Here is a 23,020-nt window from a genome sequence, read left to right as displayed (position 1 = left end):
GCCGCCAACGTGTAAGCCGTGTTACTAAATTTTTATTTTTCATTAAATTTTATTCCCAAACTTTTTCATATGACTGTATATATAGAGAGTGAGTGTAGATCAATGGGAAAAATGGCAAAGTTTTTCCAAATAAAATTAAATCAACATCACAATAAAGGGTGCAGAAGGTGACAGGACCCAAAGACTTTCTGAATCGACTATATGAACTAAACGTTACAGTTTTCCGTTAAAGTTTAAAGTGTTTCTCTGGTGCACACTTTCTCACTATAACAATACCATTAAGACAACTTAATATAATGTGAAAGCAGATACAGCCAGCAATTGTCCAAAGTCCACCCTCGTAACATGCCATTTATTTGTTTTTAAGTCCCCCTCCGACGTGTAGGCTGCCCTGTCAATGACTCTAATTCAGTAGGGTACAGCTTACAGTATTCTATTAAAAAGACTTGACTTTCAAAGCTTGACGGCATTCATCAGAGACACTAAAATCATTTTTTAGAGAGCTATCTGGCTGACTTTGTGTCTGCAGTTATCCTGGAAAAAAAAAAAAAAAATCAAAGCTGAATTTGTGAATTTCAGAGATGGCATCTGCATTGGAATGGATTAAAGCTGTCATCGGATATTAAATCAAAGTAGACAGCCTGCTGAGCATTAATACATCTACACTGATTTTAATGTATAATACATCCACTCCCTTTGGTCCCGGCTTTATTTCTCAGTCTGTAAACATTTTTTTATTAATCTTTTCATTTTCTCTGCCTATATAATCCAATATAAGGGTGGTGTGGCTGCACAGTGAGCTCAAACCTCATGTCCAGTTGTTGTCTATGTGGCATTTCCATTGTTTCCTCCGACATCATAAAGATTAAGATTCATCAGGTTAAAATTGAGAACTTTATATTAAATGTGAGTTTGTGCAGGAGTGGACCCAACTCTGGACTGGAACACTGTCCACGCCTTGCCTCCTGTCCTGCGCCCAGTGCTGTTTGACATTTTCTCCATCTCAAAAATGTTGGAATATTAAGACATTTTTTAAATATACACGATACCCAGAAATTAATTCATGTATTCATTTCTACCAGGATTGACCACTGCGATGTGCTACTCACTGGCTCTTCAAATTATTCTTTAGGTGACTTTCAGTTCATTAGAACATTAGATAGATAGATAGATAGATAGATAGATAGATAGATAGATAGATAGATAGATAGATAGATAGATAGATAGATAGATAGATAGATAGATAGATAGATAGATAGATAGATAGATAGATAGATAGATAGATAGATAGATACTTTATTAATCCCAAGGGGAAATTCACACTCTAGATGAGAACAGGCCATTCAGCCCAACAAAGCTCACCAGTCCTATCCATTTATTTCTTCAAAAAAAACATCAAGTCGAGTTTTGAAAGTCCCCAACGTCGTAATGTCTACCACACTACTTGGTGGCTTATTCCAAGTGTCTATCGTTCTTTGTGTAAAGAAAAACTTCTTAATGTTTGTGTGAAATTTCCCCTTCACAAGTTTCCAACTGTGTCCCTGTGTTCCTGATGAACTCATTTTAAAGTCACAGTCCCGATCCACTGGACTAATCCCCTTCATAATTTTAAACACTTCAATCATCTCACCTCTTAATCTTCTTTTGCTTAAACTGTAAAGGCTCAGCTCTTTTAATCTTTCCTCATAATTCAACCCCTGTAGCCCTGGACTCAGCCTAGTTGCTCTTCTCTGGACATTTTCTAGTGCTGCTATGTCCTTTTTGTAGCTTGGAGACCAAAACTACACATAGTACTCAAGATGAGGCCTCACCAGTGTGTTATAAAGCTTGAGCAGAACCTTCTGGGACTTGTACTCCACACATCAAGGCGCTATATAACCTGACATTCTGTGAGCCTTCTTAATGGCTTCTGAACACTGACTGGTAGTTGATAGTGTCAAGTCCACTATGACTCCTAAATCCTTCTCATGAGGCGTACTTTCAATTTTCAGACTTCCCATTGTGTATTCAAACCTCATATTTTTACTTTCTATCTGTGACCCTTTACATTTACTGATATTAAATGGTTAAAAGGCTCAGCTCTTTTAATCTTTCCTCATAACTCATCCCCTGTAGCCCAGGACTCAGCCTAGTCACTCTTCTCTGGACCGTCTCTTGTGCTGCTGTGTCTTTTTTAATAGACTGGACACCAAATCAGCACACAGTACTCCAGATGAGGCCTCACCAGTGTGTTATAAAGCTTGATCAGAACCTCCTGTGACTTGTACTCCACACATCAAGGCGCTATATAACCTGACATTCTGTTTGCCTTCTTAATGGCTTCTGAACACTGTCTGGCAGTTGATAGTGTCGAGTCCACTATGACTTCTAATCTCTTCTCATAAGGTGTACTCTCGATTTTCATACCTCATCTGAAACTGAATCTGAATGCTACTAACTCATCCCATGTAGCCCTGGATTCACCCTAGTTGCTCTTCTCTGGACTTTCTCTGGTGCTGTTATGTCCTTTTTGTAGCCTGGAGACCCAAACTGCACACAGGAGACCAGATGAGTCCTCACCAGTGTGTTATAAAGCTTGAGCAGAACCTCCTGTGACTTGTACTCCACACATCAAGGCGCTATATAACCTGACATTCTGTTAGCCTTCTTAATGACTTCTGAACACTGGAAGTCGATAGCTTAGAGTCCACTATGACTCCTAAAACCTTCTCATAAGGTGGACTCTCGATTTTCCAACCACCCATTGTGTATTCAGACCTCCCATTTTTACTTCCTATGTGTAATTCTTTACATTTACTGACATTAAATTTCATCTGCCCAGGCCTGTCTGCTATCCAAGTCCTTCTGTAATGATATAACGGATTCCAAAGTATCTGCTAATCCTCCTATCTTGGTATCATATGAGTTCATTCCAAACGCTGCTGCAAGTATTCTTACAAGAACTAGACAGTCTGACCACATAACCCCTGTCCTTAAGTCATTACACTGGCTACCAGTTAAGCTTAGGGCTGATTACAAAATCCAACTCTTAATTGATATGAATAGGAAAAAAAGTAACAATAATGTATATATTAAAATATTTTTGGTTATATTAAGTACTAGGGGGCTTTGCCCAGACACCCAGCACCCCCTCCCCCGCCCCCCACCACCGCCAGCAGTACGCACTGTTGTTAAGAAAGGGGGCTGAATGCACCCCAAGAAGACACGACCGCCTCCGAAACCCCCTCTTAAACGGTGATACAATGGGAAACAGTTGGTTTTTTTTACCTCCTCTTTGCTCGATCAGCTGCTGCTGCCATGCCATGTTGATCTGCATCTCGCATGGCTCTTTGAACATTTAAAAGCCTGTACAGCAGCTGTCCTTTTGGTCTCACTGCCTTGTCTGTCTTGTCCCCCAGACACTCTGTGATCTCTTTTCGCTGAAAATAGTTGTAAGTAGGGCGTGAATTGAAAGAATCTCATGTTAAAAGTCTCCCTCTCACGGGACTTCATACCGCGACAACGTTTTTGGAATCTTTTAAATAGACGATCTACAAGCTTCCGACTTAAAGTTTAAATCCGAACAATATTTCTGATGTCTTATTTATTAAGTTATTTCACCGAGTTGTATTTTCCGTTTGTTTGCGTTGATGCGATCCTTACTCTCATTTTTTTGAGACTTTCGAATTTTCCTGCTTCCATTATCTCTAACCTGCTCTGCATGTGTATCACGGGACTTGCTTCCAAAGGATGTAAGTATGACGTGACTTGTCCGTCTCGCGGGACGTGAAAGTGTCACTCTGTCTCTCAAAAGATCACGTCTCGTCGCCAGGATAAAAGTCTCGTCGCAAGATTTTTTTTAATAATAGAGAGATAATGATTATAGAGCTGGCTCTGTTACTTACCTGTGTCTGTTTATCTCTCTCTATATATATAATCCAGCGTCTGTCAGTATGTCTGGCCGCTTTTCACGAAAGAACTGTTTAACGGATTTAGATCGGGTTTTTTTCCAGAATTTGCTTGAACATGCTGTTGATTTTGCGACTTCTCTTATCACGCTAAGAATCAGAGTCCGCTTGCAGGAGTGATTTGTAGGAGCGAATACGAGAGAGAGGCTGCGGGCCGAGAGGAGGGGGAAGCGTGACGTCAGGAGTAGGAGCCGGGCGGGGTCCTCCTCACTCACTCACTCACTCACCAGCCTCCATTCGAGTCGGGTCTGTATGTCTGTCCGCTTTCACGAGAAAACTACTTCATTGATTTAGATCGGGTTTTTTTTCTATAATTTGCTTGAACATTCTCTTTGATTTTGCGACTTCTCTCATCGCGCTAAGAATCGGTTTGCTTGCGGTACCGATTTATTTGCGCATATCTGAGACAGAGGCTGCGGGCCGAGGGGAGGGGGAGGCGGGACCTCAGGAGTGGGGAGCCTCCTCACTGAAGCGCCAGTCTCTGTTCAAGTCGCTCTACCTCTCGCCACGTGTTGGCGCGCACCTTGCCTCTGCTTAGCCAGCGATACCTGTTTGTTCAGCAGACATTATCATCTAGAGATTGTTAAAGAGTAACGTTTGATGGTTTTGAGAGAGAGATACAAATTATTACATTTTTTGATTGTTTTTAAATGTTTGTTACAGTTAACTTTGTGAGCTGGAATGTTAAAGGCCTGAATCATGAATTAAAGAGAAAGAAAGTATGCTCTCACCTAACAGGCTTAAACGCTAAAATAGTATTTTTACAGGAGACCCACTTACTAACCAAGGATCAGTTCAGACTACAAAAAGACTGGACTGGCCAAATGTTCCATTCTAGCTTTATAAAGAAAACTAGAGGGGTGGGAATTCTCATACACAGAACAGTCCCATTTGTAGCATCAGAGGTAGTGTCGGACCCTGAAGGGAGATATGTGATGGTCATGGGCAACTTATATAACAGTAAAATGATTTTGATAAATGTTTATGCACCCAATGTTGATGATAAGGAATTCATGCAAAATCTATTTGCATCCATTCCCAATGTGAACACTCATAAAATTATAATGGCTGGGGACTTTAATTGTGTTTTAAATCCACTCTTAGATAGGACTCCTGTGACAGGGGGGACGACATCTAATACTGCAAAGATAATTACACAGTTCTTAAATGATCACAACTTATCAGACCCCTGGAGGTTTCTTAACCCAAACTCAAGAACATATTCGTTCTACTCACCAGTGCATTATAGCTACTCAAGAATTGATTATTTTTTTATAGATAATAATTTCCTGCCTACAATTAAATCATGCAAATATGACACAATTGTTATCTCTGACCATGCCCCTCTAGTCTTGGAGCTAAAATCAATAAGCCCCTCGTACTCACCTCGCAGATGGCATCTTAACCCTCTTTTATTGGCAGACGAGAACTGCACAGAATTTATATCCAAACAAATCAGCTTCTTCCTAGAGACAAACACGTCCACAGAGGTTTCTGCAGGAACACTCTGGGAAACTCTAAAGGCCTTCTTAAGAGGCCAGATTATTTCATATCTTTCCCATAGAAATAAATTAGAAACCAAGAAAGTGTCAGAGCTAAGAAATGAAATTACTAGAATAGATGAAGAACAAGCCAGGCGTCCAAGTGAAGCTCTTCACAGGAAAAGGCAGGCCCTGCATACAGAACTTAACATCTTAACAACTAAAGAAACTGAACAACTTATTTATAAGTCTAGACAGCATTACTATGAACATGGAGAAAAAGCTAATAAGCTTTTAGCTCAACAAATTCATAAACAAGAAGTTCACAATGCAATACCAGTAATCACCAACAAGAATGGAGAAGAAATCATCGACCATAATAAAATAATGCACACATTTAGAGATTACTATAAGTCTTTATATTCCACTGAGCCCAAAGAAGACAACACGCAATCTAATGCATTTCTGGATAATTCACAAATACCACAAATAGATGCTTTAAGTGCTGAGGAACTAGATAAACCTCTAACGCTAACAGAATTACTAGACGCTATAAAGTCACTACAAAGCGGGAAATCATCAGGCCCTGATGGTTACCCCGTAGAGTTTTATAAGAAATTCTCCACTCAGCTAGCTCCACTCTTATTGGTAACATTTACAGAAGCTAAAGACCACCAAATACTACCTCAAACATTTCGACAAGCATTAATCACCGTCTTTCCTAAACAAAATAAGGACTTGTTACAATGTGCATCATATAGACCAATTTCACTCCTGAATAATGATGTTAAGATACTCTCAAAAATCCTAGCTAGAAGGATGGAGAAAGTGCTGCCCTCGGTAATATCACAAGATCAAACTGGATTTATTAAAGGCCGACATCTATCTTCAAATCTCCGACGCTTGTTTAATGTTATATATTCACCAGCAAAATCAAACACCCCAGAGATATTACTATCATTAGACGCAGAAAAGGCATTTGACATGATCGAATGGAATTACCTTTTCACTGCATTGGAGAAATTTGGGTTTGGCCCGAATATTTGTGCTTGGATTAAACTACTGTATACCAGTCCAGAAGCTTCAGTTTGTATTAATAAAATTTGCTCAGACTACTTTAAACTAGAACGTGGTACCAGACAAGGATGTCCCTTGTCGCCACTGTTGTTTGCAATCGCTATTGAACCACTGGCGGTTCACTGCCGAAATTCTTATCAGATAAAGGGGATTGTCAGAGAAGGACTGGAACAGAAAATTTCTCTATATGCAGATGATATGGTCTTATATATATCGGACCCAGAAAACACTGTCCCTGCTGTTTTAACAGCACTAACAGAATTTCAAAAGATATCTGGTCTTAGAATTAATCTGAATAAAAGTATACTCTTTCCAGTGAACTCACAAGCATATAATATTAAATTAGACACCCTACCTTTTACCATAGCAGATCAGTTTAAATACCTAGGGGTAAATATCACAAGTAAACATAAAGCTCTTTATCAACAAAATTTTGGCGTCTGTATGGAAAAAATTAAGCAAGACTTGCATAGATGGTCAACCCTTCATCTCACTCTAGCCGGAAGAATTAACATCGTTAAGATGAATATCCTTCCTAAACTTCTCTTTTTATTTCAAAACATTTCAATATATATCAATAAATCGTTTTTTAAACAGTTAGATTCAATAATAACCTCATTCATTTGGAACTCAAAACACCCACGTATCCGAAGAGCGAGCCTACAAAGACCTCAGGCAGAAGGTGGCATGGCTTTACCTAATTTTCAGTTTTATTACTGGGCAGCAAACATACAAGCCATAAAAACCTGGACACAAATAAATGCACATACACAGGCTTGGTCTGCAATAGAAGTAAAATCCTGTAGTACTTCTTTATATTCCCTGCTCTGCTCTCCAATAAATGAAAGTTATCGCAAATATACTAATAACCCAATTGTGCTTTACTCACTCAGAATATGGAACCAAATTAGGAAGCATTTTAAGATGGAAAATCTTTTATCAGTGGCACCTTTGCAAGGGAACCACCTCTTTCAACCTTCGCAAGTATATCCAGTTTTTAATACCTGGAAAAGTTTTGGGATTAAAATGCTCAGAGATCTTTATATAGACAACATATTTACATCTTTTGAACAATTACGTTCAAAATTTAACCTCCCAGCTACACATTTCTTTTACTATCTTCAAATTAGAAATTTTGTTAAACAGAAATTGCCCGATTTCCCCCACCTTGCACCCTCCACAATGCTGGAAAAAATACTGCTCAATTCCGAGGAAACAAACACTATTTCCGCAATATATAAAATCTTATTAGAGTCCCTACCTTTCAAAGATCCAAGAGGACATTGGGAAGAAGATCTCTTAATCAATATATCAGAAAAGGAGTGGAAGGTAGCAAAGCAGAGAATTCACTCGAGTTCTATATGCGCAAAGCATAGAATTATTCAACTAAAAATTATATATCGAGCTCATCTGTCTCGCTTAAAACTGTCCAAAATGTTTCCAGGCCAGGATCCGACCTGCGAGCGCTGCAACCAAGCTCCTGCCTCACTGGGTCACATGTTCTGGGCCTGCACCAAACTAACATCATTTTGGACAAAAATTTTTAAGTGCCTCTCAGACAGCCTTAGTATCACAATCCCTCCTAACCCACTAACAGCTGTGTTTGGTGTCCTTCCAGATGGACTGGAATTGGAGAAGGACAAGCAAACAGTGATTGCATTCACTACACTCTTGGCACGCAGACTTATTTTGTTAAATTGGAAGAATCCTAATTCTCCTCTTATAAGTCAGTGGGAAACCGATGTTTTATATTATTTGAAATTGGAAAAAATCAAATTTTCAGTTAGAGGATCTGTACAAAATTTTTTCAAAACTTGGCAGGATTTAATCAATATTATTTTAGAATAAGAGAATTAACTATTATTGCATTTAACTCCCTTCTCCATCTCTTATTTATATAGATATTTACTTCTCCCCTTCTTTTGTCTAATGTTGCCTTATTAAAAAGCTTAAAGAAATTTTCCTTTAGCTAAGCTCTCCTTCTCAGGGGTGGGGTTTGAATTGTCTTCAAATTTGTTGGGTTATAAATTGAGCTGTTTGTATGGAATGATTACAATAAAATTAATAAAAAAATAAAAAATAAAAAAATAAAAAAAAATGTTTGTTCAACACGGGTGGAGCCACAGCGGACAGCTGGTACCATATAAGAAAAGGTTCAGCTCAAGCAAAGTTTTATTTTTTTTTTGTAAAGGGTAAAAGGTCAAAGGACAGAATGTAAAAGGAAATTGCAGGAAATTGCATCAGTCGGTCAGTCAGTGAATCAGAGGTCAGTTCAGATCAGATAAAGATGAGAGAAAGGGATGATCCAGAGAAGGATTAAGACCGACAGCCAGGAAGCTGCAGGGTTCCTTTCCTTTTGTTTTGTGGTCAGGTCAGGTCAGGTTGGGCAGCAGGCACTGGTACAGCGCATTGCCACACACACATCACACAACGAAACCCGGTGGGCAACCCCCCCAGACGGTCCAGTCCCACCCTTCAGAAATGACCCATCTATCTGCCGCAGCCAGGTGTTACGTGAGCATCCCCTTGGCCTCATCCATCCACTCGAGTCCTCGACAATGAGGATCCTGTGAGCCGGATCAACCTCGGGAAATCGCGCCACATGGCCGTAGTGCCGTAACTGACGCACTTTCTCACAACGCGGGTAATGTTTTGTGGAATGTTCAATTATTGTTCATGTCTGTCTATTATAAAAAAAAATCTTGGAAGGAGACGAAACGTGATTTTCTCAGAGAGACACTTATACGTCCCACGAGACAAGTCCACGCCCGGGGCCGGAAATAAAAGTTCAAAGTGTAGATGACAAAGTAGAATGTCATAAAGAATTCAAAAACATTGGCGCAGTACACATGCAGAGCAGGTTAGAGATAATGGAAGTACGAAAATTCAAAAGTCTTAAAAAAACGATAGGAAAGATCGCATTAGCGCAAAACAAACGGAAATTACTACTCGGTGAAATAACAGAACAGCGAAAAGAGATCAAATATATTGCTTGGATTTAAACTTTAAGTTGGAGACTTGTAGATTGTCCAATTCGTGTTGCCATCAAGAATTAAAAGATTCCAAAAATGTTGGCACGGTATGAAGTCCCGTGAGAGGGAGATTTTTAACAAGTCACGCCCTTCTTACCACCATTTTCAAACAAGACCACGGTCATCTGATCTCTCAGTCGTGTGAATGCTTTTGTCAGATACACTTTCTGCGCTCTCAGCTCTTATAAATTTTATCAGGACAATAAATTTATACATTTTTAGATGACACGTCAATGACTAAGCGAAGAAGAAAGAGCATGCACAAACATTCAAACAAGTCGTTTTATTTATTAGAGAGGAAAAAAACGATATTCTCTCACAGGCAGTTATACGTTGCGTTGTCACGATGTAAGTCCAAACACGGAATCAAAATTGAATGCAATCTTAAAGAAATGTTAATTCCAAATAATGTTTTTACTAAAGTTTTAAAGTAAAAGTGAAAATATTGCATATGTGACAATTCCCATGAAAATAACAATCTCTTAAAATTGTGTATCTGGTTAACCAAACCCGGGGGTAGGTGAGAGAAGCAAGCAGGTGGCAGAGCCCCCTAGTTATATAAAATAAATTAAGACAACGCCTGTTGTTAATCTGCATCACGTCTGAATGAAGATGAATGTTACCTTCTAAAGCTGAGGTCCTGCCTACTTCCAAAGGTTTTAATTCCAAGCTGAAGACTCACTACTTTGGTTTAGTATACCCCGACTAGAGCTGCTGAGTAGTTATACATACGACATTTCTGTGGTTTGTCATTAGTACTGAAATATAAGTAATAAGATATTTATAAATAATCCAGCCCTGTTCTGTTTCTCTTCTCAATATCCTCATGTGGCACTTGGTACCACTGCTCTACTGCCAAGTTGTTTGCCTGCCTATGGACATAAGGCAAGAATCAACCCTTATCGTGGTAGCAGTACATTGTAGGGCAATAAATTACATTTAGGTAACAACAGGATCCACACATGTCCATTTCCATGTATTTGCTTAGCAGACACTTTTATCCAAAGCGACTTACAAAAGAGGTCAACGTAATCGAGTGACATCAGTATAGGGTACTGTTTGGGGACAAGTGTGACAGGATGATGGAGAATTGATCATCACAAGCGAGGAGCTCAGAATCCCAAGTGAGTTGCAAGTACCAGATTTACAAAACCTAACAGTCAATTTCAGTTAGACTCACCAAAATAGAGGGTCTTCAAATGCTTCTTGAAGACATTGAGAGAGTCCGGGTTTCGAATGGAGGTGGGCAGCTCGTTCCACCAGCCAGCCAGGAGCTACAGACGAGAAGAGTCTGGAGTGAGATTTGATACCACGCAGAGGCGGCATCACCAGACACCATTCATCAGCAGATCTGAGTGGTCGAGGAGGAGCACAGGACCTCCCAAGTCTCTCCATATATATCGAGGGGGCAGACCCACTGACCACTCTGAAGTCAAGCATCAAAGATCTGAACTTAATGCTTGCTGCTATAGGAAGCCAGTGTAGACATCTGAAGAGAGGAGTGACACGTGCCCACCACCGGACATGCCGCTGCAATTTGAATCATCTGCAGTGGCTTGGTGACACACGCCGGTCCTCCTCTCAGCAGAGAATTGCAATAGTGCAGACGTGACAAAACTAGAGCCTTGAGCATGGGAAAGGCACTATATAAATAAAATGTATTATTATTATTATTATTGGAGCCTGGACCAGGAGTTGTGCTGGAAATTCTGTCAGAAGGGATCTGATCTTGTGGAGATTGTACAGAGTGAATCTGCAAGACTGATCCTTGAAGGACAGCTGGTCATCAATCGCCACCCCAAGGTTGCATACCAACATGGTAGGTAATAATTAAGAAAGCTGAACGGTGATGGGGTGATGGATGAGCTGGGATAACAAGAAGATCCAAGTTCCTTCATCTGAGTTGCAGTGTCAGTGAGACATGCACACAGGGCCATCTTAACGCATGGGCACGCCGGGCAGTTGCCCTTCCTAATCTGTGTATGTTGTGACTCGCTGAGTGGTTGTGTAGGTAGGGGCCCCAGTGCACTGCTTTGCCCTGGGGGCCTATAATGCTGTGTCACAGATGGCTGGGGTTCATGTCCGGCCGGGATGCCTCTTCATTGTATAGACCAGGAGAGCAAGCCTGGTCAGGACAGTACCTCCTACTGGAATACTAGATGACAGCCCCCTGGGTTGCATCGAGGTCACAGGCATGGGATTTTGGAACTCAAGCCTGTTGGGGTCCATGGCCACCACCAGGGGGCACTGCAGTGGTTCCTGAGCCCATGTGGGCGGTTCTTCCACCACACCCGGAAGTGCAGCTGGAAATAGGTCATCAAACACCAGGAGCATTACTGGGTGGGCTATAAAAGGAGCCAGCAGCCACCACTCCAGGAGCCAGAGTCTGGAGGAGGAAGACAAAGGTTGCCAGAAAGGTGTGGAGAAGAAAGAAAAGTATTGTGTGGATTGTGCTTGTGTTGGGACTGTGTTGTGCGAAGAAGAAAAATAAAAGAAAACATTTATTTGTTTTATCAGTGTACCTCCTGTATCTGTCTGTGTCGGGTTGAGCGCTCGTATAGCGCCTTTGTCACAGCTTTTAAGACGGCCCTGCATGCAGAGGTCCTGTGTGTCCAGGCCCCTCCTGGACCCCGTGATCATCAGAGGTGACTGTGTGCAGAGGGTGCAGACCTATAAATACCTGGGAGTGCAGCTGGATGATAAATTGGACTGGACTACCAATACTGATGCTCTGTGCAAGAGAAGACAGAGCCGACTATACTTCCTTAGAAGGCTGGCGTCCTTCAACATCTGCAATAAGATGCTGCAGATGTTCTATCAGACGGTTGTGGCGAGCGCCCTCTTCTACGTGGTGGTGTGCTGGGGAGGCAGCATAAAGAAGAGGGACGCCTCACACCTGGACAAACTGGTGAGGATGGCAGGCTCTATTGTAGGCACGGAGGTGGACAGTTTGACATTCATGGCAAAGCGACGGGCACTGAGCAGACTCCTGTCAATCATGGAGAATCCACTGCATCCACTGAACAGGATCATCTCCAGACAGAGGAGCAGCTTCAGCGACAGACTGCTGTCACCATCCTGCTCCACTGACAGACTGAGGAGATCGTTCCTCACCCACACTATGCGACTCTTCGATTCCACCCGGGGGGGTAAACGTTAACATTATACAAAGTTATTGTCTGTCTGTATACCTGCATTGTTATCACTCTTTAATTTAATATTGTTTTTTATCAGTATGCTGCTGCTGGAGTATGGGAATTAATAAAGTATCTATCTATCTATCTATCTATCTATCTATCTATCTATCTATCTATCTATCTATCTATCTATCTATCTATCTATCTATCTATCTGAGTTATATAGTGCCTTTCACATCTATCTATCTATCTATCTATCTATCTATCTATCTATCTATCTATCTATCTATCTATCTATCTATCTATCTATCTATCTATCTATCTGTGTGGTCGTCTGGAGGGAATGGCAGGTACAGCTGGGCATCATCAGCCTAGAACTTATAATAGAGACCATGGGACGGGATGATAGAACCTAGTGAGGAGGACGAGGAGGAGGAGTATAGGGAAAAGAGGAGCAGGCCCAGTATTGACGCTTGGGGCTCAGATGTGCTCGCCAGGCATCCCCTTGACATCTCATAATTATAGTAATAAAATAAAAACCAAAATGAAAAGAGAGAGATGAAAAGATACGCAGTCAGAAATATGTTCTTGGCTTCTGTTTCATACGACTGCTACCAGAACTCTCAGAGACAATGCGAGATGAAAAGATTTCATCAGTGGCGAGATATTTCATACACAACGTTTGGAAAAGAAAGACGCACGGATAATAAAATACAATTTGCTTTCATCTTCAATTGCCCCCCTAAGGAGGTGAAGCCTTGGAATCAACCTGCCTGACAAAAAGAACAGGTTACGGCAGGGTTATGCTGTAGCTTTAAATAAACCCCTTGGCCCCCGGCTCTTGGCGGAAACAATCATTTTTAATTTTGCACTGAAAGATATGCCATGGGGGTGGTGGGGGGGGGGGACTTCGCTTTAGACTTCACATTTAGGCGTCAGCCATCAAGACTAGAGTGGAGGTTACCTAACCCGCTGGACCCCAGCTCTGCTATTGCAGAAAAGCGTTTTGAAGTGAAATCTTATCATTGGGCGGAAGGACTCGCTGAGGGCCGAGTGCCAGGGGTCTGCTATTGTGTACCAATATCCAGATGTTCTGCCATTTCTGGTAAAAAATACCACACGCTGCAGCCATGTCTGTTTAAATATCTGCTTTACGTCACCTTGAAATGTAAACTCATTACACTGGTATTTAATTAAAAAAAAAAAAAACAGAAGTAGCGTCCTCCGAAAAATGAACTAAACTTATTTTTATTGTTTAGCAAAGAAGTCAACATTTTATTTATATATGCCAGCTGTGTTACGACGGGCTGACATCTAAATAATCGGTGTTAAAATTTGCAGTGCACCATCTAGTGGAATGGGTTTTGTAATGCAGCTAGCAATAAAATGCATTGCATTTGCCATTCCAACAGATGGCACCTCACAATTATTTCTAGTAATACATCTTATTACGAGTGGCACAGTGGTGCAGTGGTAACACTGCTGCCTCACATTAAGGAGAATGGGGTTTGTGTCCTGCGTCCCCCCTGCATGGTCTGCGTGGGTTTCCATTGGATACTCTTTTGTAGAATGAATTAAAATAACAGCTAATTAGACTTGTGCAACACAATTTAATTCTTAAAAGGTATTTGGAAAAAGCAATATATGGATGGCGCCCTGCGGTGGGCTGGCTCCCTGCCCGGGGTTTGTTCCCTGCCTTGCGCCCTGTGTTGGCTGGGATTGGCTCCAGCAGACCCCCGTGACCCCTGTGTTCGGATTCAACGGGTTGGAAAATGGATGGATGGAATATATGGATGGTAATGTTACGGAGTACATCTACGTAACTGCAGCTGCCATGTCCCTCTTGAACCCGCAACCGTCAATAGTCTTGACCAGGATAAGCCGTGTAATCACAAGAGGACGGTGCCAAGTGTCAGTAGTGCTTTAATTAAGAAACCGGTCCAGAATTCAGATCCCCAAAGTGGAAAATATGTTCACTGCATTAAATAAATCAATTCAATAACTGATCAATAAAAACAAAAAAAAAAATCTCAAATAAACATTCCTAAAAAACCTGCAGAAATTGGATTTCTTTTCCTCCACCTCTCTTTGTGTCTCTCTTGCTTTCCCCATCCAGCATGTCTTCTCTTTGTCTCCCCAACTCACTTCCAGTTCTCTCTGGTGTCTGCTACGGAGCTCAGAGTCGGTCCCCTCAGTCTTCCCCCCCCATCCTTCATGGTATCTACTGGATCCCCTAGGAGGGCTCAACTTTTGTCCCCTGATCTACTCAAAGCACTGTGATGTTCCAACATTGATGGATTAAAAGCCAGAAGTCTGCATGACCATCATCAACAAGTCCTTCCGTGAGAACCTTAACTACAAAGAGGACTGTTTCATTTTTGTTAGGTAGAATGCCCAGAGGGGACTGGGTGGTCTCGTGGCCTTAGAGCCCCTGCAGATTTTATTTTTTTCTCCAGCCATCTGCAGGGTTTGTTTCCTGCCTTGCGCCCTGTGCTGGCTGGGATTGGCTCCAGCAGACCCCCGTGACCCTGTAGTTAGGATCCTTTTACTGTTGTGAACCGGAGATCCAGACATGGCAAAAGGGTGTGAAGCCTCCTAATGCTCAACAAAACACTTTACAAGCCAGGCCAGACATCCTTTGCCTACCTAGAAAAGGCCTCACCCCAGTGGAGCTTAATCCTCACTCCAGTGGCCTGCCTCTGAGCTCTGCAGGCCCAAAAGGGATTTTTCACCTCAAAACAAACTTAAATGTCTCAAAATGTGTCCAAATGCTCCTCGAGGAGAAGGATGACCATTAATCCTCCCCACTTTATACACAGAAATAGTAACAAAATCCTTCCAAATAAAAGATTTATTAGAAGGAATGGAGAGAAATACAAGATAAATGCTCAAAAGCAGGCAAAAAAAGGAGTTGCCTAATAGGGAATCCTAAGCAAACCATTCCAGAGGAGAGCAGCAAGGCCGATTCCAGGACTGCGACAGATGAGTTATGAGGGAAGATTAAAAGAGCTGAGCCTTTTCCGTTTAATCAAAAGAAGATTAAGAGATGTCATGACTGAAGTGTTTAAAATGATGAAGGGAATTAGTCTGGTGGATCGAGACGGTGACTTTAAAATGAGTTCATCAAAAACACGGGGACACAGCTGGAAACTTGTGAAGGGGAAATTTCACACAAACATTAGGAAGTTTTTCCTCACATAGAGAACCACAGACACACAGCACTTGTAGGACTTTAACCCTTTAACCGCCAACTCCCTAAATATTCCCCACGCCGGGCGAAATCTGAACAATTTTTGGTTTTTTACTTTTTTTACATTTATTCAAGCAGTATTTACCACTAAATGTTGTGCAAGTTCTAGAAATGGGCAAACGCGATAATAAAACACAAAAATGTACATTTTCTCAGGCTTCTGGATTTAGTGTCTACTACAAAATGGAACAGTCAAAAGTTATCGAAGTAGTTCGGTCAGTCATAGTTTCATTCCCAGTATTTGAGTTTGCTGTGCCACAGGCCAAAGCAGGGAGCTGCACAGAGTCCTGGATTGTTGGGACTCTGGTAGTGTCAATGGTAGTTCACCACGTCAGCAGTCCAGTTGAGATGTTGGGGATACAGCCACTCATCACCATCATCCGATGCGTCGTCATTCACAGTATCATGCAGCGCACGTTGCTGATCATCATTGTCGCTAAAATAATCGTGATCAGAATTATTGTCCAAAATCACCTGCAAAACCTCACTTGAAGTCAGTTTACGTTTCGCCATATTCACAACTTTCACTTCCGAATCACAACGTAAACAATGGTTATCACGTGACCAGCAAAGAAAAACAACCACAGAGTTGTCGAAATACAATGTAGTAATAATACCCACGCCAAACCGTCAGTTATACTACGCGCCAGGCATTCACACAAATGTGCCGGATAATTCCGGCAGTATGGCATCAGCAATAACGCTACGATGCCGGATATATCTGGCACAGGGCGGTTAAGAGGTTAAGGACCCTCAAAACTTGACTGGAGGTTACTTTGGGAGCATTAAGTGGATAGGCCTGGCTGCATGGATTTTTCTAATATTCTAAATTCAAGCCATAAGAGAAATCCAAAACACGAATTAAAAATCCAGAGGAAAAACAACACTTACAGTAAAACATCTGCAATACTCAACTGCTGGCTGGAATAAATAGCCAGAAGGAGGAGCCAGCAGCTGTGACATCATGATGGCCCCGCCTGCTGGGGGCTCCACCCACAAAACACAGGGAATGGACATCCATTTAAGAGGACTGAGCACAGATTACTGTGGAAATGAGCCAGGCAGACACCGACGGTTCAAACCCAAACACACGTTTATTCATTACTGCTATATACAAGTGTACGCACAACCCAGTGCCTCTGCACCAATCACCCTCAGTCCAAACCTTTCACAATGATGCCTCTTTCTCCTGACCGCCTCCACTCCTCTCCTCCGAGCTACGTCCACTTCCACCCGACTCCAGCTTTCGAATGGAGGGAGGCGGCCCCTTTTATGTTCACCCGGACTTGCTCCGGGTGCCTCCCGATGAACTTCCGCTAGCACTTCCTGATGTGGCGGAAGTGCTGGCTGAGCACCCGGAAGCACTCTGGGTGTCCCTGGTAATAATTTCGCCAGCACCTGCGGAAGTGCTGACATCCAGGGCTCTTCAGGCATGGTGGTGACCACAGGCCCCTATAGGGTTGAGCTTCCATGCTCTGTTCCCGTGGTCCCCATACCAACCAGGGTTGCTGCCCCCTCGTGGTCTGGAGGAGGCATAATCCCTCTTCCGGTCCTTTCAGGCGTCACCGGCTGGGTAGCCACAAAAAACATGAAAAATAATAACTCACATAATTGACATAAAACACATATAAGAACTGATACATGACATGAGGAGGGCACTTCGACAAGAAACAGTGGAGAAGAAGTTAGACATCGTTGATTGGTAAGTGGCCGATAACCATAGGGTGTGACGGCCTTCATGTGTTTGAGGTATTCTTGGGGACCAATGTGGCGTTAAAGGTCTGGGTTAGATCTGGGGACAGACGTACATTGTTCTTGCCGCATGTATGTGGACTTCTAGAGAAGTAGGCATCGCTGTTGTGAAAACAGGATCTCTGTGGGTGCGTGTGTTGAGCTTAAGGTGTGACAGTAGAACAATCCAATAATGAACATGCTGAGTCTCACTCATCCATCAATAATATAAATAAAAGACAACACATAACAAGCGGTTCATGTGGCGTACCTTCATCTCAGCTGCCGTAAAGGTCACCACCTGCACGCCATTTTCTGTACTCGTCGTCGAAAACTGCACCGACTTTTCTTGGCCCAGTAACGTCACGGCAATTTGCGTCATTCCGTTCAGGGCGCGGATTCTCCACAGATCCCAGTTTTCTCTGGTCAGCGGACTCTTAAATCTCATCGTAGCCACGAAAACATACGACGGAGGTAGACCATCGGGAAATATGTTTCTGGAACGAAAGCAACATCATAAGCGAAAAACCCAGCACGGCTAAAAGGGGAAGAAGGGGACGAGTACAGAACGAAACCTACCGTGTCTGTTCCGTCAAGTCCACCTGTTGGGTCACCTGGTAGGCTCTCTTAGTGGCAAACGACCCCGGAACTCTTTTGGCTTTTTTGTTGATGTCAACACCAACGAGAATATCAAAACCCTTCTCATCGCTGGCCGCCACTGGGATTTTAGAGGGACACACGGTTTCTGAAAGAGAAGAACAAGGACATTAGACTCAGGCATGATTGAAAAATCAGCTTTTTTACTGTTTATAAAGAGTCTCTTTTGGACCCCCATTAGTAGCCGGGTTTTGATGGTCCTCCTTTCATATACTCCAGGGGGTGTTTTAATAAGTTTGATGACAAAGTCGAGAGATGCCAGGATGTGACTGTTGAGCTCTGCTGTCACCAAGGTACTGAACCACCTTATGGAAAGTGCTAGCGAAATGTGGAAGGAAAGAGAAATATACAAGTCGGTGACATGAATGCTTGTAGCGGGTGCCATATGTGCTAATGTCCCTGTATTAGTTTGCATCTCCTTTAGGAGAACCTCAGGAAGTGGGTTGCTGAGGGTTCACCGAAAATGGGGAACTACACCTTTAAGGGGCAGTGACGTGCGGTGAGGTTCATGGCTGGTGACTCCTTCAGAGTGAGATTTACAAATCTATGAACCCCAAAGAGTCGCGTATTGACTATTCAATTGGCAGCCAGCATGCACGTTGCCTACTGGTTATGTTTCATATCTCATTCTTTACACACACGCAGGTAAGGCGCATATTTGGCTAAAAAAGAACGTTATGTTTATAGCGGCGAGAGAGAGCAGAGAGAACGCATTTGCTCCTCACCCTCCATGTGTTCTAAATTTGCCGTCGTGATTCCACAATTCAAACTCATTCAATACAAATGAAAGTTTAGAGTGGCGTACAAAAAAACGGATCTCAATTTTGACCTTAATTGAAATATTTGGTCGTTTTTAAAAGCTTTTAATTCTGATGCTTTACTCAATTTTAGTACAGACTGTTCAACAAAAGGATGACAAGAAAGATTATTTCATTTAAGGTTAAAATTTAGTTTTTAAATATTGCATTGTTTTTTTTTTCTTAGTCTGACCCCATTTTTTATAAAACTGAAAACCGTTGATGGTCTTACCTTTATTTGTAAATGAAGTCCATGTGCCTGTCATTCTCCACGAAAATCCCCGTCACTTTCTTCTAAAAGTCCCTCCTTATTTTCCTTTATTTTTAAAAATCTTAATCTTTCTTTTTGGCAGTCAGTTGGAACGAAAAATAAAAATAAACGGCCCGCTGCAGTTCACTTACTTTCTGATGTCGCTAACTTATCGGTACCTCTGCGTAGAAGAACAGCAGCAACGAGCACCTGTTAGACTCGCATGTGCCACCTTCAGGGAGGCACGGTACTGTCTGCCTCACCCTGTGCCTTTTCACTGCGGTTTTGTGTCCAATCAACAAGACTAAATATGTCACACACATTCATTAAAGGGTGTGTAATAAACGTGTCTGCAAACCTTATATTGGTGACATACAGAGAGACAGCAAGGGGCACGTGATAATCGCAGGCATCAATCCCGTGAGTGAGGAGAGTGCAGTACGAGGTGAGGTGAGGCTTGTTGCTGCTGTACCTCGCGTTTCTCCCGTGTATTTGAACAGGAAATGCGCCAGTTCAGCGATTTTTCTGACTACAGGCCAGTGGCGCTCACCGCACACATCATGAAAGTCTTTGAGAGACTAGTCCTGGAAATACTTCACCCCCAGGTTAAGTCAGCACTAGACCCTCTCCAGTTTGCCTACCAGGTGAGGATTGGAGTCGAAGATGCAATCATCTACCTGCTGCACCGTGCCTACAGTCACCTAGACAAGCCAGGAGGAACTCTCAGGATTATGTTCTTCGATTTCTCATGTGCCTTTAACACCATCCAGCCAGCCAGACACTAGAGTAAGCTATCGGAAATGCCAGTGGATGCTCCCTTAGTTTCGTGGATCATGGATGGATCATCAGTTTGTGCGGCTACAGGGCTCTGTGTCTGACACCGTACTGTGTAGCACTGGTGCTCCACAAGGGACAGTTCTGTCACCATTCCTCTTCACCCTGTGCACTACAGATTTTAGTTATAACACAGAGGGCTGCCATCTGCAGAAATTCTCTGATGACTCTGCAATAGTTGGTAGTATCAGACATGGAGAAGAGACGGAATACAGGAAGGTAGTGGACAGGTTTGTTGACTGGTGTGAGCTGAATCAACTGCAGATCAACACCAGTAAAACTAAAGAACTGGTAGTGGATTTAAGAAGATCGTGATCTCCAGCCACTCCCCTGTCTATTAGGTGTGTGGAGGTGGAGATAGTTGAGGAGTACAAGTATCTAGGGGTGCATATGAGCAATAAGCTAGACTGGTCCAGGAACTCGCTGGCCATATACAAGAAGGGTCAAAGTAGGCTGTATTTCCTACGCAAGCTCAGATCTTTTAGTGTCAGCAGCACTATGTTGTGGATGTTCTATGACCGTGTGATTGCCAGTGCCTTTTTCTTCGCTGTGGCATGTTGGGGGAGCAGCATGAAAGTGGCAGACATCAGGAGGCTAAACCAAGTAATTCAGAAGGCTTCCTCTGTGGTAGGAGAGAAACTGGACAGCATCAGAGAATGTTGTCTAGGCTTTGGTCTATTATTGAAAATGCGAATCACCCACTTCATAGTGTTGTGGTTGGACAGAGGAGCGTTTTCAGCAGTAGACTGAATAGCATTAAGTGCTCCACTGAACGTCACAGGAAATCCTTCCTCCCCACAGCCATCAGACTCTCTACCTCCTTTTTCCGGTCACTCACCCACACTTTAAGCTATTACCCTTTTTTCTTTATTGGATATCCAGGTACATTTTTCAAGTACTTATAATGCAATCAGCAAGCCCGCAATTCTCGAAAGAATCGCAAATCCAAGAATGGCAATCACTTTCTGTTCCCTCCCATACTTGGAGGGATGAAATATCATGGAGGGTGGGTGTGTCCTGGGAAAGTTCATTTAATTAAATAAACATATTTGTACTAAAGCGGTTTCTTTTTGGAGCTGTGACTCATCTGGTTCTGGTGTTTCAGAATTGTGTTGTAGGCGCCTTCGTTTATTGTTTTTATATGGCTGTGTCGTCAGCGAGAAGTCGTTTGCTGACGGCGGCGGATTCACGTGCTGAAGTGACCATGGCGGCGGATCCGGGCATGGAGGGCTACATTACTAAACGAAGGTGGTACATACGGTGGTGTGGGCCATCGCGTTCGGGTGGCTGTACAACCTGGCGTGCATGCTTTACCTCAGGTTTAGTTTGCAGGTCGTAGCCATGGTAAAGTTGTCATTTAATTAAATAAACATATTTGTACTAAACCATTTTCTTTGTGTGAGCGCCTTCGTTCATTGCTTTTATCCGTACGGGCTTGTGTTTGTATTACTAATCGTTGAGCGCCTTCCATTTGCAGCCGTGACTCCTTTGCCTCTGCTGTGTCAGAAGCGCGTTGTGGGTGCGTTCGTTCATTGTGTTTATCCATACGGGCTCATTTTGTATTTCCATTAGTTGAGCTCTTTCATTGTGGAGCCGTGACATCATTGCTTCTGGTGTGTCTGAAGCACGTCGTAGGAGCCTCCGTGTATTGTTTTTATCTATGCGGTCTCGTCTTTGTTGTTCTGTGGCTGTGTCGTTAGGTAGAAGTCGTTTACTGTTAGGAAGCATAATCCAACTTACACACACTGACTGCTGGCACAGTGGATTAGAGCAGGTGTAGGTTACAGGTTGTGATGTTTGGGCGCCACGCACTGACTCTGGGAACTACGGGCTCGGTTTTGTATTACAAATCGTTGAGCTCTTTGTATTATGTGATTCAAATATGCCACACAGACCGCTGGCACAGTGGATTAGAGCAGGTTTAGTTCACAGGTTGTGTTGTTTGGGCGCCACCTACTGACTCTGGGAAGCCGCTGGGTTTGACTCTGAGGCGCAGTGTGCATGCGGTGCGTCCGCCATCCATGCATAAATTAAACTGTGGTTTAGTAATATAGATAAATTGTCTTCTCTTCACATGAGAATAACCTTATTTGTTCTCAGAATGTGCAATATTAACTTAAGGTGCAACACTCTGCACTCTAGTTTGATATGTACATTTATTATACTTTATTATATTTACATGATCACTTTTATACGTGCTCTTAGTGTAACATGTCCCTTGTCTGTTGTTAAGTTGTAACATAAGTAATTTCCTTTGAGATTAATAAAGTTTTCTGATTCTGATTCTGATTTAAAATGATCAAAATTATTGGAATCATACAGAAAACAAATTTATAGCACAGACCAGTGGACACATTTATTTTATGTTATCATTATTAGTTTTTTTACTTTTCATAATGACAGGGGAGGCTCCGTCTCCCTTGACTGCACGTCCCTGTTAAGGGGAAGATACAGCGTGGACAGGACGGTTGGGGCTGAAGACAATTTAAGGAAGGGAGAGAGAGAAGGAGACATTGAGTGGCGAAGTGAGGAGCAACAGTGTGTTAGCGCCGAGAATCCACTTGCGGGCCACCTGCTTGAAGAAAGATTCACTGGAGCGACTGGACCGGTAGGACAGAACATTTACGTTATTGGCATCGGCTACCAGTGTACTCCGTTGGGCTTACGGCCTTTCAGCGTTCTCTTGAACTGTAAGGACAATAAAGCCATTTGGGATGATTTGGGGGAATTGGGTTATCTCCAATGACAGCATCTCACACCCTAATTTGTGAATGCTTGTTTTTAATTCTTGTTACTCGTACTTGTTGTTTGGAGAAGTACGTTTAAA

At 42.5% G+C, this 23,020-nt stretch overlaps 1 protein-coding gene across 1 annotated transcript in view; it reads right to left on the bottom strand.

The window, feature by feature from the left end:
- col21a1 (collagen, type XXI, alpha 1) overlaps positions 1–23,020 on the bottom strand; it is a 212,475-nt gene that overhangs the window by 138,517 nt on the left and 50,938 nt on the right. Inside the window, exons 4-5 of the mRNA XM_028820544.2 lie at positions 18,235–18,400; positions 17,927–18,152 (exon numbers count right to left, since the gene is read on the bottom strand). Of these exons, the coding sequence (XP_028676377.1) occupies positions 17,927–18,152; positions 18,235–18,400 (392 nt within the window). The remainder of the gene's footprint in view (positions 1–17,926; positions 18,153–18,234; positions 18,401–23,020) is intronic.

Source organism: Erpetoichthys calabaricus, chromosome 15 (genome assembly GCF_900747795.2).
Source record: "Erpetoichthys calabaricus chromosome 15, fErpCal1.3, whole genome shotgun sequence".
In the NCBI taxonomy this organism is placed as follows: Eukaryota; Metazoa; Chordata; class Cladistia; order Polypteriformes; family Polypteridae; genus Erpetoichthys; species Erpetoichthys calabaricus.
This window is presented reverse-complemented; position numbering and strand designations above follow the sequence as displayed.